The sequence below is a fragment of the Hipposideros armiger genome, unplaced genomic scaffold (assembly GCF_001890085.2).
Source record: "Hipposideros armiger isolate ML-2016 unplaced genomic scaffold, ASM189008v1 scaffold_1, whole genome shotgun sequence".
NCBI classification, from domain to species: domain Eukaryota; kingdom Metazoa; phylum Chordata; class Mammalia; order Chiroptera; family Hipposideridae; genus Hipposideros; species Hipposideros armiger.
Genome location: NW_017731351.1, coordinates 6,784,112 through 6,798,862, shown reverse-complemented (window position 1 = coordinate 6,798,862; position 14,751 = coordinate 6,784,112). Strand labels below are relative to the sequence as shown.

Here is a 14,751-nt window from a genome sequence, read left to right as displayed (position 1 = left end):
GGTACATAGGCGGTATTATTTGAAATCACGGCCCATCACTGCCTTGCAACCTAATAGCCTTAAGCGCCCATATCCAGGTCAAACAAAAAAAGGTTTGAAAGGCCACCTTCTTAAAAAATAAGATGTCAGGGTATATTACACATCTTGGAAAGGCACATGTATTTTAAAAAGTGAGAAATGAAACACAAATCTAGTCTTTTTCCCCAGCTTCAACTGACAAAAAATATCTACCTCTGCTCAAGAAGGCATGTACTTTGTGGAGATGACATTGCTGTCTCATGGATCCAAGGAGTACAGACCATTTTCGCAACTTTAAGCAAAATTTATATTTTAACCCCACACACACTGCTCCTATCTGCCTCGATCCCTATTCTTCGAGGTTCTGCCCATATCCTTCTGTCTCATGTACCAAGTCTATCTCTGAAAATTAAGTTCATGATAATCAGGTGTTATCACAAAACCCATCTTTGTTCATGAGTTTGACTCAATTGGCACAACACAAGGACACACCATTCTTGGTTACTTATAAAAGGGGTACTTATGATTAATATGTGAGGATACTCTGAGTCCTGTATCAATTTTATAATATTGAAGGAAGAAAAGAGTATTTAACCCAATAAAGGGTTTCTACAAACAAGAATATGGTAGAGGAGAACTATACACACAACCAAGAGAAAAACGTGAGATTAAAATTATTTAACTTCAGAGTAACAGCTATGAAGCATGGAACACACACAAAAAAGCCCTGAGTGTTTTCTAATAATACCTGTTCTGTTTTCTCTTAACAAGTTAAAGAGGTTTTTTGTTTGTTTTTAATCTGGTAGTTCACATGAAATTCTGACCAAAAGCAAGGCATAGACTAAGTGACTTCTTAAGACACTATGAAGATATTAAGTATTAGTCTATGAAAGACTATGGAATGGACAGTAACTTGCAACGTCTTCTAACATAAAAAAATACTGAACAAACATCAAAAGACAAGGAGAAAGACAGACCATTTAGCTTGCGGTCGTGGTGAGTTTCCAAGACCTACCCTGGACTTGGAGTTCCCCATTCCCATTTCTATGTCCTTCTGGAGCCTTCTCCTCCTGCATTTGGAAAAGTTAATGACCCGCATGATGAAATACACGAATGACTTTGGGCTGGGAACTAGGCTGAAGGGTGGAGGTAAGGTTTTTCCATCATCAAAATAAGACAGCCAAAGTTTTGAACGAGCAAACTTCCATTCTACATCACTGTCATCCTGTGTCACAAAACAGAAAAGAAATAACTCATTTTAAAAACTAAGTATTTTAGTAATTGATTCCAGTAGGGTCTTACAAAACCTTAAAACTTGTGCTTTTGAAATAGATAAGTGACATATATATGTTTGTCTGCATATCATCTCTATTGGCCTACATAATATTCCGAGTACCACTTTTATAATACCCATTTTTAAAAAAGTTTCTCTCCCATATGTTTCTGTCTGTACCCACTGAAATTTAACAAGAATTTCCTGCCCGCCATCCAAAAACAAGGCAACAACACAAGAAAAATTCAGAGTCAAGGATGAGAAGATGAATTCCTCCCTCCCCAACCAGCCAAGTGTGCGTATTCAACAAGAATCCCCCGCTCTCTGCCCACCCTCCCTCCTCAGCTGTTACAGATCCATCCAAGCCACACTGTAGATGCAGCATATGTACCCCAAGGGCAAAGAGGAAAATGGTACTCAGGTGGATGCACTTGGGAGTTTATGCGTCTGACATCACCAAAGGCCCTCAGTGGCTGGCTCCTGTCGTATATTACTTTTCATCCTCAGCGCTGCCCACGGTGATGGGCACAGGAAAGAATGGAGAGGAGGGGGCCACAGGCGGGGGGAGTTGGCTCACTCACTGCCCGCCTCCTAGGCGGCCACTGCCATACCCAGGCAGGTGTGCAGGGTACCACAGTTCTCATTTCTGGAGGACTTCACTTCTGCTTCGGGAACACTACGTGTTTCCAAAACACACAGAGAAATTTAGTGGACTTACCACACAGCGAAGCACTAGAGCTGAACGCTAAACTGGAGGACATGAGGAAACACGTACAATGATGAAGAAAGCTGCCAACCCTGCCCAACCCAAAGCACGAAGTGATTTCTAGCATTCCAAAAATTCTGACTGGTTAAGAGCATCATCAGCTCTCCAGATACCTCGTCATTCCTCTACCAGGATCTGTCAGGTGGTTGCTGGCTAACAGAGGAAGAACGATATCCCTACAGCCAATACTAGCCGCTAATTTCAGAACTTCTGAAATACACCTGAGCGATGATAAATTCATGGGACCCCCGCTGAGCTCCTAGAAGACCCTGAAAGGTGCCTGCCTATCCATCCAGATGGAAAATACGGAGAAAGGCCCAGGGTCCCTCTGTCTGGTATCAGCCTCTCTGTCTCCACGGGCTGGAGCTCCCCCACAGGGCACAGAAGCAGACATGCTATGCCATTTAAGACGGGATGGTAAGGACAGACCCCATGGGCAGGAAACAGGTTTACCTCAATTTCTTGGTATGAGCTGTTAATCATAGCAATTAGCATGTTGAGTAAAACGACCACCATGGTTACATTGTAGATTCCATACAGAACGTAGCCAATGTTCTCTATGAACTTGTGATCGTATTTGAGCACGACAGAAGTCACTTCCGACAACCCAAATATGGACCAAAACAAAGTCTTGAAACTTTCTTCCACACTGTTGAAAGAATAAGGTACACAGTAAGTAAATGAACACTATTCATTAGCAAAATATCAAAAGTAAATGCAAGTTAGGGTCTGAATACTGTACAGATGTAACATGCCATCATAAAATACAATCATCATAAACGCTGAGAATTGTTTTACCATAATATTTAATGGAAATTGTCCTTTCAAGTTTTCAGGAACTCATGATTAAACTGTGCCAATGCCTAGCTTTGCTGTATGGTATCATCACGTGAAAATTCTCTGAACTCAGCAGGGGAAAGCTGAAATCATGCCATAATAACTCACTCCTTTTTCCTAGAAGGATGAAAGTTTGGGGTTTGATTTTGTAGGGTTTAGAAATTTAAATCAGGTTTTCTGGAATAGAACAAGGTCGGAATTAAAATTACATACCCACGTCAAAAATGTATGCACAAACATATTCCTTGTAGCATGGCAGTAGGAAAGAATGAAAACAACCTAAATATCCATCAATGGGGGAGTGTGAAAATAATTCTGGGACATCTGTATGATGGGATACTATGCAGCCAGTTGGGAAAATGACGGATCTATCTTCATGTGTTTCTATAAGACAACAGCTGAGACAAAGACTAATGTGAAAAAATAAGCAAGTGTGAAACAGTCTACAATCTGAACAAAAAAGTGGGGCATACAAATACTCATATTCTCGTTTATGCAAAGAACTATCTCTGAAAATGCCCCCCAAAAACCTTTGCCTCTGGAAACTAAGGGGCATTGAGAGCCTGGGGTCCACGGGGGAGGAGGAGGCACAGGCACCTCTGCAGATGAATTTTTGTCACCAAAATATATTACCTAGCTAACACTTATGCTTGGTGGAAATGAAGAGGAAGCAACAGAATGAAAGATTCTTCTTCTTTTCGCCTCATTTATATCATCTACTTCCTGGTTCTTCCATCACAGCAATGAGCACTTAGACCCGCCCCAGACTAATTCCCTACTTGTATCAGGGAAGTGACTTTTGCCAATCAAGTTTGGCTGGTTTTGTCATATAACCCAGTTGTAATCCTTGGTCTGTGAATCGCAAGACTAATTCTTAAATTAAACAATTACATATGTTGAATTCCATTGCAAAGGAGGGGTCAAAGGTAAGTCCTTTTTTCCAGAGAAAGGTTTATGGAATCAGTGCTTTTTTGATTTCTTATATAACAGATTCTATATACATTTTTTAGTACTAGTGTGTTAGTTCATTCATTCAACAAACATCAATGGAGCACCTCCTATGTTTTACAAGTCTTTCTAGATCCTTGGGATGGAGGGTTGCATAAAAGGCTCCTGTTCCTACAGAGTTACTCTCTGTTATAAAACATTGGATTGTGTGACGTCACAGCACAGATGCCGGGAGGGGGCTAAGAAACGCTCTAAGCTCTTGGCTCCTGCCATTAATTTAACAGCATCACAAAATTGTCCGCCTTCTTCCTCCTTCTCTTTGGCAAGCCTTCCCGCCCCCACTTTTGGGGAGAATCTACGTGTGTGGGGAGAGAGGGATGGTGAAAAGGAGAGGATGCTGGCCGGTCCTGAGCTCCTACTGCGGGCAAGAGGCTGCACACAAATTACCTTACGTCCTCATGATGGCCTGATTTCAACTTTTAGTGCTTATTTTAAAAACAAGGGAACTAACGGAGAAATGGTAAGTAGCTTGGCCAAACGCCACAGCTAAGAGCACAGGAGAGCCAGCATCCACTCCAGGTCCGCCTGGTGTCTGAGCCGTCCTTCCCATGTATCGTGTTGCCAGTCTTCACAGAAAACCGTGAAGAACGTGTAAGCCATAAAATGAGCTCTCCTAGAGTTCAAAGGGGCAGCGTTGCATGCAGGATCTCCCTGTCCTTCCCCTACTGGGTTCAAACATATTTTTTAATCCATTACAAGCACAGTCAGTCTCAGCTGTCTTTCCCCCTTAAGACCTGCTCTATATTAACTATTTGGAAAAATTCATTTCAAACAACTTAGATGTCTGGAAGGGCTCTTATTTAGTCTCCAGAGACCTTTAGTTTCCAGCTGTGGCGTTACAGGGTGCAAAGGGAGGCAGGAGGGGCTTATGATGTCCCCGCCTGCAAGGACTGCAATACAGAGGGAGAGCCCACCCCCGTGACAACTGAACACGGATGGGTGAGAGCGAACCTCACAATCCCGGATGTCTCCATGCTGAGGGAACTTAAAAGGACAAAGACTGAGGAAGCTTAATCAATAATCAAGGAAGACTGCCTGGGGGAGGTAAGTCACCAGTGCAGAAACCAGCAGCAGGATTAAAGGAAGGAAACAGTATTACCATTACAGTGGGCTGTACACATTTAGCTAGAATTTCTTCTTACTCGACTCCTTTACTGATTCATGCTACATTAAAATAAAGCCAATGCTTCTTTTTTGAAATAGCAATTGCTACAAAAATGACAAAACTGAATTGAATGTCATACAGAATGTCAGAGACATCCGGTATTACAAATGTGTTACCCAACTCTTTCAAAATCGCCAGTTTCATCTAGGATTTTTCCAAATTCTGATCTGTGCTGTGGTCAAATGCTCACTAGGCCCAAAGAGCGGTGCCTCTGGAGCGACGTAACCACACACAGGCACTAACTTATTTATTTTTATTGGGGAGCAGTGTGTTTTTCCAGGACCTGTCAGCTCCGAGTTGAGCAGTTGTTTCAACCTAGTTGTGGAGGGTGCATCTCAGTGGCCCATGTGGGGATCGAACCGGCACCCTTGGTGTTATGAGCCCTGCGCTCTAACCAACTGAGCTAACCGGCCGGCCTGCAGGCATTAACTTTTTAATAGATGTTTTTTGGGGGTTTTTTCTGCTCTTAAAAACATCTTTACGACAGTCACTGAGATTTTTTTCTTTTTTTTCATTGTATCTTTTTTATGTCTTACTTACGTGGTAAAAGCAGCATTGACTTTGGCCCCAAGGTAGTAAGAATAAAGTATGAACATGCCAATCATAAAGGCAAGAAAGACCATAATAAAGAGGACCATGAACTTGAAGATGTCCTTCACGGTCCTGCCCAGAGAGATCTGCAAGGGGCCAAAGCTCTCATTCGCAGGCAGGATGTAGGCGATCCGGGAGAAGCTGAGCACGACGGCGATGGCGTAGAGGCCTTCAGATATGATCTGAGGGTCAGAAGGGAGCCACTTATCTCTGGCTAGAAAAAGAGAGAGATGAACAGTGAACCTTCCATCCACTGCTACCTATGCAAAATCAATACCGTAAATAGGAGCTATTTTGTGGGTAGGTGGTTGATATCTCAGTGGAAACGACTCTAGATTTAATTAATGGTCTGGGCACTATTGCTTGTGTTAAACCAGAAACAGATGATTTCTACATTCATACGAATTCTTTCAGTGGTGGGAACGCTATTATAAAGATACTAAGCTGATTGCACATTGAGCAGAAACAGAATGAAGTGCAAAAGATGAAGCAAGAGGTCAAAACTCTTCATTAGACACAGACTGAGTCAGAATGACAAAACACCAGACCTGACTGATTTGCCCCCTTTGTTACTAGATTTATTGATCAGCCAGTTTGTCATCCTACAGGCTCAGTTGGCACAAACTTATTTTCCATATTTGGTGGGGAAATCAGTTACTCTCACAGATTATGCAGTAAATTGTCATCTTACGAGGAGTGAGAATGTCACTGAACCACAATGGTGCTGTCAACAGGATATCTGAGCATGATATAACTTAGTCCTGGACAATGTAAACTACTATTGAGGTGCAAAAATTTTGGATATTGATTCAAAATGAGGACCCTAACATCCCTTTCAAGGTCACTTAGCAAGTTCACAGCAGACTCTACCCATTTCCTTGGAAGGTCAATGAAACAGAATGTGGTTAATTTTGTGCAAACCTATGTTTAATATGTATTGGACACTGCTTTCAATGATCCTATTGATGCTATCATCCTCTTTTTAGAGATGCAGAGACCAAGACTTAGAAAGGTGAAAAACTTGATCAAGATCACACACATAATAAGTAGTGCAGCCTGAATTCACAAATTTCCCTCCAGATGAGTCATTAAATATACATGAATACATTTAAATAAATAGGTTATTGTGACAGTCAAGATACATACAACACAAAAATGCAATCTCAGTTAATTCTTTAACTATAAATGGTGGTCATTTGTTCAGTTGATCTGGCCTCCTCTTTGCTTGCTGACAATGAGAGATACTGAGTTTAAAGTTTACAATGTGTGAAATGTACACCTTATATAATACTTCGGAGCAGACACCCAGCCTTCTTCACTAGCAGTAACAGGCTGCTTGTCCTCATCACAATGCAAGCCTTAATTTCACTTACAAAGAGCTATGCTTCACAATCAGAACACATTTAAACTCTGTGCCTCAGTTTCCTTATCTGTAAAATTAAGGTGAGACCCTCATTTCTGAAGTATTTTCCAGATTGGAGATTTTACAACTATATGCACGTGTGCCAACTGTGGTTCCCCAGCTTGGCCGCAGGGGGAGGGAGGCTAACATTACTTAACGTGGGTATGTGCTGGGCAGGACAAGCACCAGGGTCCTTGCACACTGGGTATCAGCAGGCATCCCTGCTCTCATGATTACAGATGTGTGGCATCAACTCCATCCCATGCCACATGGAGGAGGAGCACAACACCCTCTCCAAGATTTCTGTAGGTGCGCAGAGCTTACATTCTCATCCCAGTCACTGCAGCACTAGGTCACTCCTACTTCCTGCTCTGCTGAATGTTTCTGCCCCTCTCCTGTTCAGTGGGTTAGCACCTATTACTATTTTACCTCCGGGAACCCATGCTCTCAGGGGCTCATCCTTCACATCAAGCAGTTTATCAAGCTCTTCCCCGCCGCCTACCCGCGCCCCGCCCCCCCATTAAGACGGTTCCATGTCCTGAGAGTATATAATAATTACGTTGTTAGGCTTAAAGGTAATTTTCTCCCACCTCGCAGCACCTTCTTTTTATAGATGTGAAAACAGGCACAGAGAAGTAAATTAACTTGAGTGAAGTCCCACAGCAAGGGAGAGGCATGGCCTGGATACGAATCCAGGCCTGAAGCTCATCTCTCCGCACTGCCCAGACACACTCAGCGCGCCTCGCACAGTGAACACACTCTTCGCCGGCATTTCCTTCCACAGCGTGGTGCCCAAGCCCCTCCTGAAGCATAAGCGGGCCCTGCGGCTACTGACTTACCGTACGTGAAATACTGGATCTCGGGTGGGAGGGTAACTTCACTGAGGTCGCTCTCTTGGACGTAAGTGTCCACATACTGCTGTGCTTTCGTTGCCTGAAGGAAAGCTAGGAACCTGGCGGTGAAAGCGGCGATAAAGATGGACAGCATCCCAAAGTCCAGCACATTCCACAGCTGCAAAATGTATTCCCTCGGTCCTTCCAGCCAGAGCTCCTTACACTCGGACCACATCATTCCTGCCCGGACACACGGGGGATGCACGTTAGGCCTCTCGGCTTAGGCTGAGAAGCTCGTATTTCGTCCACCATCAGTCCCCGTACGTGAAGCGCCCGCTCACGGACGCCCTGGGCAGCGTTAAATGGAAGAAGACACTTCCACCTGAGGAATGAGTCACTCCACCAGGTTAGAACTCAGAGAAACACACTTCGATGTGTGCCGCCAGAAATGGCGCCACTCGTGCTGAGGGGGTGAGGGCAGGGGCAGCAGGACATAGGCCAGGAAGGCTCTCCGAGTCAAACGATTTTGTCCCATGAGACGTTTGGAGGACAGGGGAAATTCACCTTTAAAAAACTACATTGGTTAATTACCAAACCACAGCGATTACTGGAGAAGCAGCCCCAACACGGGCCTCTCACGGTACACTTTTAACAAGAACAGTTTCCCCGTAAGCCAGGAACACTTACACCATTGCACTTCCCACTCTCCTCATTCCAGCTTCACGCTGGGGAGGCGGGCAACATCCCTGGAAACAGGAGAACCTTACATGGAAGGCCTTAGCATGTTATGAAGAAACTGAAAGCAGGAAAAGCCCATCTGGGGAGAAGAGAACAACACAGTCCCTGTCTTGACTGTGTAAGGAGAAAATATTGTGGACGGTTAAAAAGAAGTGAAATGGCTCAGAATAAAATTTATAAAATAATTACTTGACCCAGATTGAGGCCACAGGAGTGAATGAGAGAAAGAACCAACCTATTAAATCAGGGCCTGAGAAGATACCACGAAACACGCTGGGTGACATAGGGAGAACATACAAAAGTGACTCTGGATTAGCGATCAACAGATAAAATGGTTCCAATTTTCTTTTTTTCTCACATTGCTTATCATTTTTACTTTACCATACGTGTAGCTACTCAAAACAGGCTATTGTGAGGTGAAGTAACAAACGTTCTGAAAATGGACACGTTCCTAAAATCTCTGAAACTAAAACAATATAAACATTCTTTAGTCATCAGTTAATAGCCACTGAAATATTTAAATTTCAAAATATTTGATCATCACAGTGAGTCACATTAAAAAGCTTACATTTTATTCAATAATTAAAGTTAGATTTCTGAAACATTGTATATTTATTTATACTAGGCTCATATTACTCCCCCAAAATTTTATTTGGTGTTAAGGGATACCTTATAGATTTACGTTGCCAAATTATTCTATTCTTTTGTGATTCTGCTCCTCTAACAATGGTGATGTTGCCACCACATTATGTACAGTAACATTTTAAATAGAAAATTGTGCTATAGACCTTGTTTTTGGTAGAAGTTAGATTACTTAAAATAAAAGTCTTACCAAGAACCCAGACCATAATCAGCATCTCCGTCCACGTGAACTGGGTGGTTTTCACCCTGAAGATCTGTTTGGGATAGTCGATGACGGTGACATTTGGCAGCGTGGCGATGCCTTCAAATCTGTCGGAAGCGTTGAACACAAGCAGGCCCAGAAAGATGATAAAAGAAGCAGCGTGAGCCACGAACTTCATGAAAGGGCTTCGCAGGACTTTCCCCAGCTATAATAAGACCAAAAAAAAGAGGAAACTTTTACTTGAAAAAGTCTGGCTTCCACTTATGAAAATTACTATACAGGATAAAAGAAAAACAGGGAAAATGAGAATATTTTCAAAGCTTTGCTTCTGTTTTGGAAGAGCTATACATTGTGAGAATTACTTCTTTTAGGGGAATGTATACTCCAAACATAATTCACACCTGTTTCCAAGTATCCGATTTGTCTTAGGATATATTGCACTAACAGATGCATTTCTGGAAAGCATGGGTGATATACTGGTTATTCTTATTTTTGCATTGAAAGACCATGCAAAGTCAAGGTTTTTAGAGTCCAGGAAAAGAAACTCCACATTTGTAATGTATAATTCTTTATTGCTTTATAATTGAAATATTGTAAGTTTGTAGAGTCGTTCATTTGTAATTCAAATGTATTGATGTGTTTGTAGTGCATTAAACCCTTTAAGATTAAAAAAGAAATCTTGCTGCTACAGAAGTAAATTTTAGTTCTCACGTCTAAATATTCCAAAATCAAGTTGTGCTTTGTATGACAGAAAAAAGGCAGAAAATATTATAGTCCAGACAAATATTTTATCTGTTACTATCCCAATTAGAAGAGGGACGTACACAATGATTAAAACCTCTAAGTAGGTTAACTTAATTGACGATCATCCCTGAGTTTGGAATATCATATAAATAGTACAAGAGCATTTCTAAAGTTCAGTTTATAATTATTTTAAGGTAACGCCTTTAAAATCCCATGTGGTAGGATGTCCTTAAAAGCCCAATGTTCTAGGAGAAATGAAAAACAATTTTTCCTGTCCCCAGGGCTTCCACGGTCCACAAATTAGGCACATTTGGAAGATTTATCAAATCTGTTCTCCATTCTACATACTCAGACCCTACCTTCCAACTTAGTCTGTGACCTTAAAAAGCGCCAAGATCACATTTAAAAGACTGCAACTTCAAACTAATGTTTTTGTATGTCCTGAACCTTACCTTGATGTCAACAAATAACCCAAGAATGTCAGGCATTTCCAGCATGGACCATGAATGCACACAGATGAATGCATGTTTTCCATATTAGATACAGGAAAATGAATGCCACATTTACATATCACTTTGCTGTCGGGCAGCTGCAGCGGGCACATTTGGGGTAGCTCTTTCACAGCACTGACTGATTTCTTGGGAGTTGCCAAGTCTCCAAAAGGTTGGTCTTTTAAAACTTTAAATAACACGAGAAGAAAGCAGCATACCTATCCTAAAAATGGGCGACCTGTGGATAAATCTTGCTGTGACTTTTCACCATCAGACAGGTGGTGTTTAGCAGGTATAAATGTGGGTACAAATGACTAGTTTGCTCCTTTCCCTTCTCTGCTGGGTGGAGAGTTCACCACACCATCAGCTGCACCCGTAGGAGAGACGAGAAAAAGGGAGTGGTTTAAGATGCCTAGTCCAGACCCGATGGAATATTTTCACTGATTAAGCTGCCCCTAAGAGACAAACGCTTATAAACCTGAACTCTCCAATTCCTTTTCCCCAGAGTGGGAAATGATTCTTGCTTTAATGCATGCTCTCTCATATTACTGATACTTATTAGTTTTTAGTGTTTATGTATTTGAGGAATCTTAAGGTACTTTTCCATGACCTGTAACAAAGGAACTCAAGTCATCAAAGCTGATCAAAATGACAAGCTTCCTGCTTTCAGTTGCATGGGCAGCTCAAGCGTAAAGTGTGATGGATGAGTATTCTTGCACATCCTGGTGCCTGAGGACCAGGGCTCTGCGGGGAGGCTGCCCAGCCAGAGGGAGGACGGATTTCCAGTGTCATTCGGAAGGGGCCTTGACTCATTTTGCCTGAAACTGCCTCTGATTTAAACCAAACCAGGTTTGGGAATCTAACAACAGGATTCAGGGATCTCCGATGAAAGGACCTGGCCTTCTCCTGGAAGCGCCCTTTGTTAACCTAATGCAGGTTCTCTCAGCATGACTAGCACCCCTTCCCACATCTTGTGCAGGGTCTCTGAGGCACAATCAACTTGACTGTATTGGCAAGTTGAGAGAGGGAGAGAGGTCATGAACAAAATGATTCAAGCAAAATGAAATAAACAAGCAATCTAAAGAAATCAAAGGCCCCACACCCAAATTCTACATTTATTTTCTTCTGAAGAAGGAAGAACTCGGGGAACCCCGACACGCACTTTTGCGAACTTTGGGTAAGACCACACTTGCAAGAGTGGGCTTAAAACACTCAGCCTCGGATGGCGTCGATGGGTTAAAATGAGCGCCCTCCAGGTCTCAGGCTGTTTTCTGGCGCCCTCCCCTAGGCCAGCGCAGCCCACTCTGTTTGCTAAGCTGTGCAGACAGCCAGCACACATGCTACTTCACTCTGGCAGCTCTCCCCGTGTACCATGGGGACTCCAGCTTAAAAGCCTGATTATTCTATGCCTGCAAATGGGATCCATCCCACCGGCAGGCACCAAATCCTTTCTCATCCTTATTTGAATTGATCCGGTCATTAAAAAGCAGAGCTCGTGTTCTTGAGTCAATTAACATTCAGGGTAAAGCCGATAAGAGCCTTAAGTAGGAAGCTTTGCCCTTTTTTCTCCCAAAAGGACACGGTACATGAACCATGGAGGAAACATGTAAAAAAGCTGTACCCGGCTGCAAGGGGCGAGCCAGTAGCCGATGGCGAGGAACGGAAGGCCCAAGGCCACGACCAGCACAACCAGACACTTGATGGCGATGGTCTGTTCCCGCAGGCCTGAGAGGTTCTCGTACCAGATGGTCAGGAGCTGCTGCTGGCAGTTGGGGTGGGCCACGAACTGTCGGGAGGGAGAGAGAGAGAAAGAGGAGGTGGGTTACCGCACCACTGTCGACAGTTCAACTATTGAGTGTGTGTGCCGTCCTAAATATATTAATGCACATTTCCCCAGAATACAGGCACTGGAAGGTTCTGGTAATATTCTCCTTTACCATCCCTCCATTTTTCAAAAGTGCTTCAGCGTCAATAGAAGAACTAAAGTGGAAAAAAGAGGGTAAAACTGATGTCAACCTGACCTATAATTCTGTTTGAAACTCTCCATGCTTTAGACTCCTCTCTGGAATCGGGGTGACATACGCTTTCCTTTGTGGAAAGGTGGTCCTGTCTTGCTGTCTGCCTGCTTACTTGTCATTCAGTTCAAATGGAAAGAAAAAAAAGAAGTTATTTGCTGTATTGTAGATTACAGCTAAAAGAGAAAAGTGTTAAGTTCCATGAACAACTCCTGAAATGCTACATGTGAAAACATACACATGATATGGCCACAGCAAATTCACAAAAGATTTGCCACAAGACAATGAACCTGCAGGTGTTATGCTCGGTCCATGCTGCACTGGTCCTCAGAGCTGGCGTCAAATGCCACTTCCTATCTATTGCAGTGCTCTGTCCTCTTTTTATTGCTTCCTCTATCATAGGTCAAAAAAACCACCAACATTTATTTCCAGTGATAATTTTATAACTACAATTCTAATCAGGAAAAATGAGCAAATTATACTTATTTCGTCCCTGCCATTGTATTTTATTTTGCCGTCTGATTTTGTTAACTCATCTGCCTGCATCTACTTAGAAGAACTGGGACTTGTTTAAGGTCCTGTCCTTATTCAGGTAGCAGAGTGTCCCTGTCATCAGGCCCATGGAAAGGTCCCTACACCAAAAGGTGCAAAGGTGCCCATTTGTAGCTGGATCTGCCTTTTTTTGAATGGCCAGGTGCACTCCGCCCAAGCTCAGGGATTATTCGGGGTCATTCACAAATCAACTATGAGCACCAATGTATTTTTTTAAAAAGAGTGTTTAGTGATCCAAGGGTCAAGGTGTTGCTGTTTGCTAAAACACAGCAAACAGTCATGGTGAACCTGTTAGGAAGTACCTGTGAGGTGGCTTTTGCAAACTCTGAGAAGCCGAGAGCAGCCACAGCTCCCACCAGGCAGGGGGCTCACCTTGAACCAAGGTACCGACCCTAACGATTCCTAGTAACTCTGGGCAATCCCGCAAGTTATCTGGCTGTTTATTAAGAGCACACCTACAGGGCAATGAAGAGAATTTCATGTACCAGTGTATAACTTCCCATGAGTGCTATTAAAAACAAACAAACAAACAAAAAACCCAAACCAAAAATAAAATCTCATCCCCCAGGGTTGGCAGGGAGGCACAAATTCCCCAGATCCTCACTCTCGTCGCCGGTGTGCCTGCCCTCTGGAAGCCCATGACGGCCACTCTGGTGGCAGCCGTGTGCCACACTGTGCAGAAGTTGACGACCCGTCGACAGAGGTGGTTGAGGGTGAGTCTACAAATACTAGATTTGAAATACTTAACCAATTTTTTTTTCAATAATACAAACTGGTAGGGGCTGGGAGAGTTAAAGTACTGAACAGAAGATGCTACCTTTTCTTGTTTGATGAGCTTACTGTGAAAAAGAGTATTTTATCTTGTAAGTTCCTTTCAATTCAGTTATAAAAAAAACCCCAGGTCCCGAGGCCCACTGGTCATTGCCAGCTACAAAGCATATATGAGATCTTCTTTCCAAGCTCAAGATTCTGTCGCTCTTCCCAAGTTCTGGTTTTGGAGAACAATACTTCAAGGTCAGTGCAGTCATTATTTGAACTCATGATAAAGTGTGTGGCCATCCACGCTCAAGGCTGAAGGCTTCCTGGGGTCTGTGTGGCAGTTTCCTAGGATTCTTGTTAAAACCTTTCCAAATGTCCCCTTCTGTCCCTATATCTATTGGATCATTTCCTTCCTGCTTCACCCCTCCTTCTGTGGGAAAAATCCGCCTCTCCTCTACAGACCCTAAATGTCTCATTCATTCATTCATTCTTCAGGATGTTAAAAGCCTGTCGCATGAGCCAGGCACTGGGTATCTGGCTTAGGCATTTGGTACAAGAGGATGAAAACAGGGGCATCAGTGTTGCCCTAAGTGATGAGTGGTCCCTGGTTGAGGGCACACAGTAAGCTATCAATGAATATGAAAAAAAGCTATGATAAAGGAGACCTGGACTCCACATATCTGCCCAGATAAATAATCAGTATTGAAAACAGTCT

At 43.0% G+C, this 14,751-nt stretch overlaps 1 protein-coding gene across 1 annotated transcript in view; it reads right to left on the bottom strand.

Annotated features, from left to right (window-relative positions):
- TRPC3 (transient receptor potential cation channel subfamily C member 3) overlaps positions 1–14,751 on the bottom strand; it is a 45,141-nt gene that overhangs the window by 14,836 nt on the left and 15,554 nt on the right. The window contains exons 2-7 of the mRNA XM_019668370.1: positions 12,332–12,496; positions 9,464–9,680; positions 7,900–8,133; positions 5,608–5,872; positions 2,511–2,706; positions 1,034–1,243 (exon numbers count right to left, since the gene is read on the bottom strand). Of these exons, the coding sequence (XP_019523915.1) occupies positions 1,034–1,243; positions 2,511–2,706; positions 5,608–5,872; positions 7,900–8,133; positions 9,464–9,680; positions 12,332–12,496 (1,287 nt within the window). The remainder of the gene's footprint in view (positions 1–1,033; positions 1,244–2,510; positions 2,707–5,607; positions 5,873–7,899; positions 8,134–9,463; positions 9,681–12,331; positions 12,497–14,751) is intronic.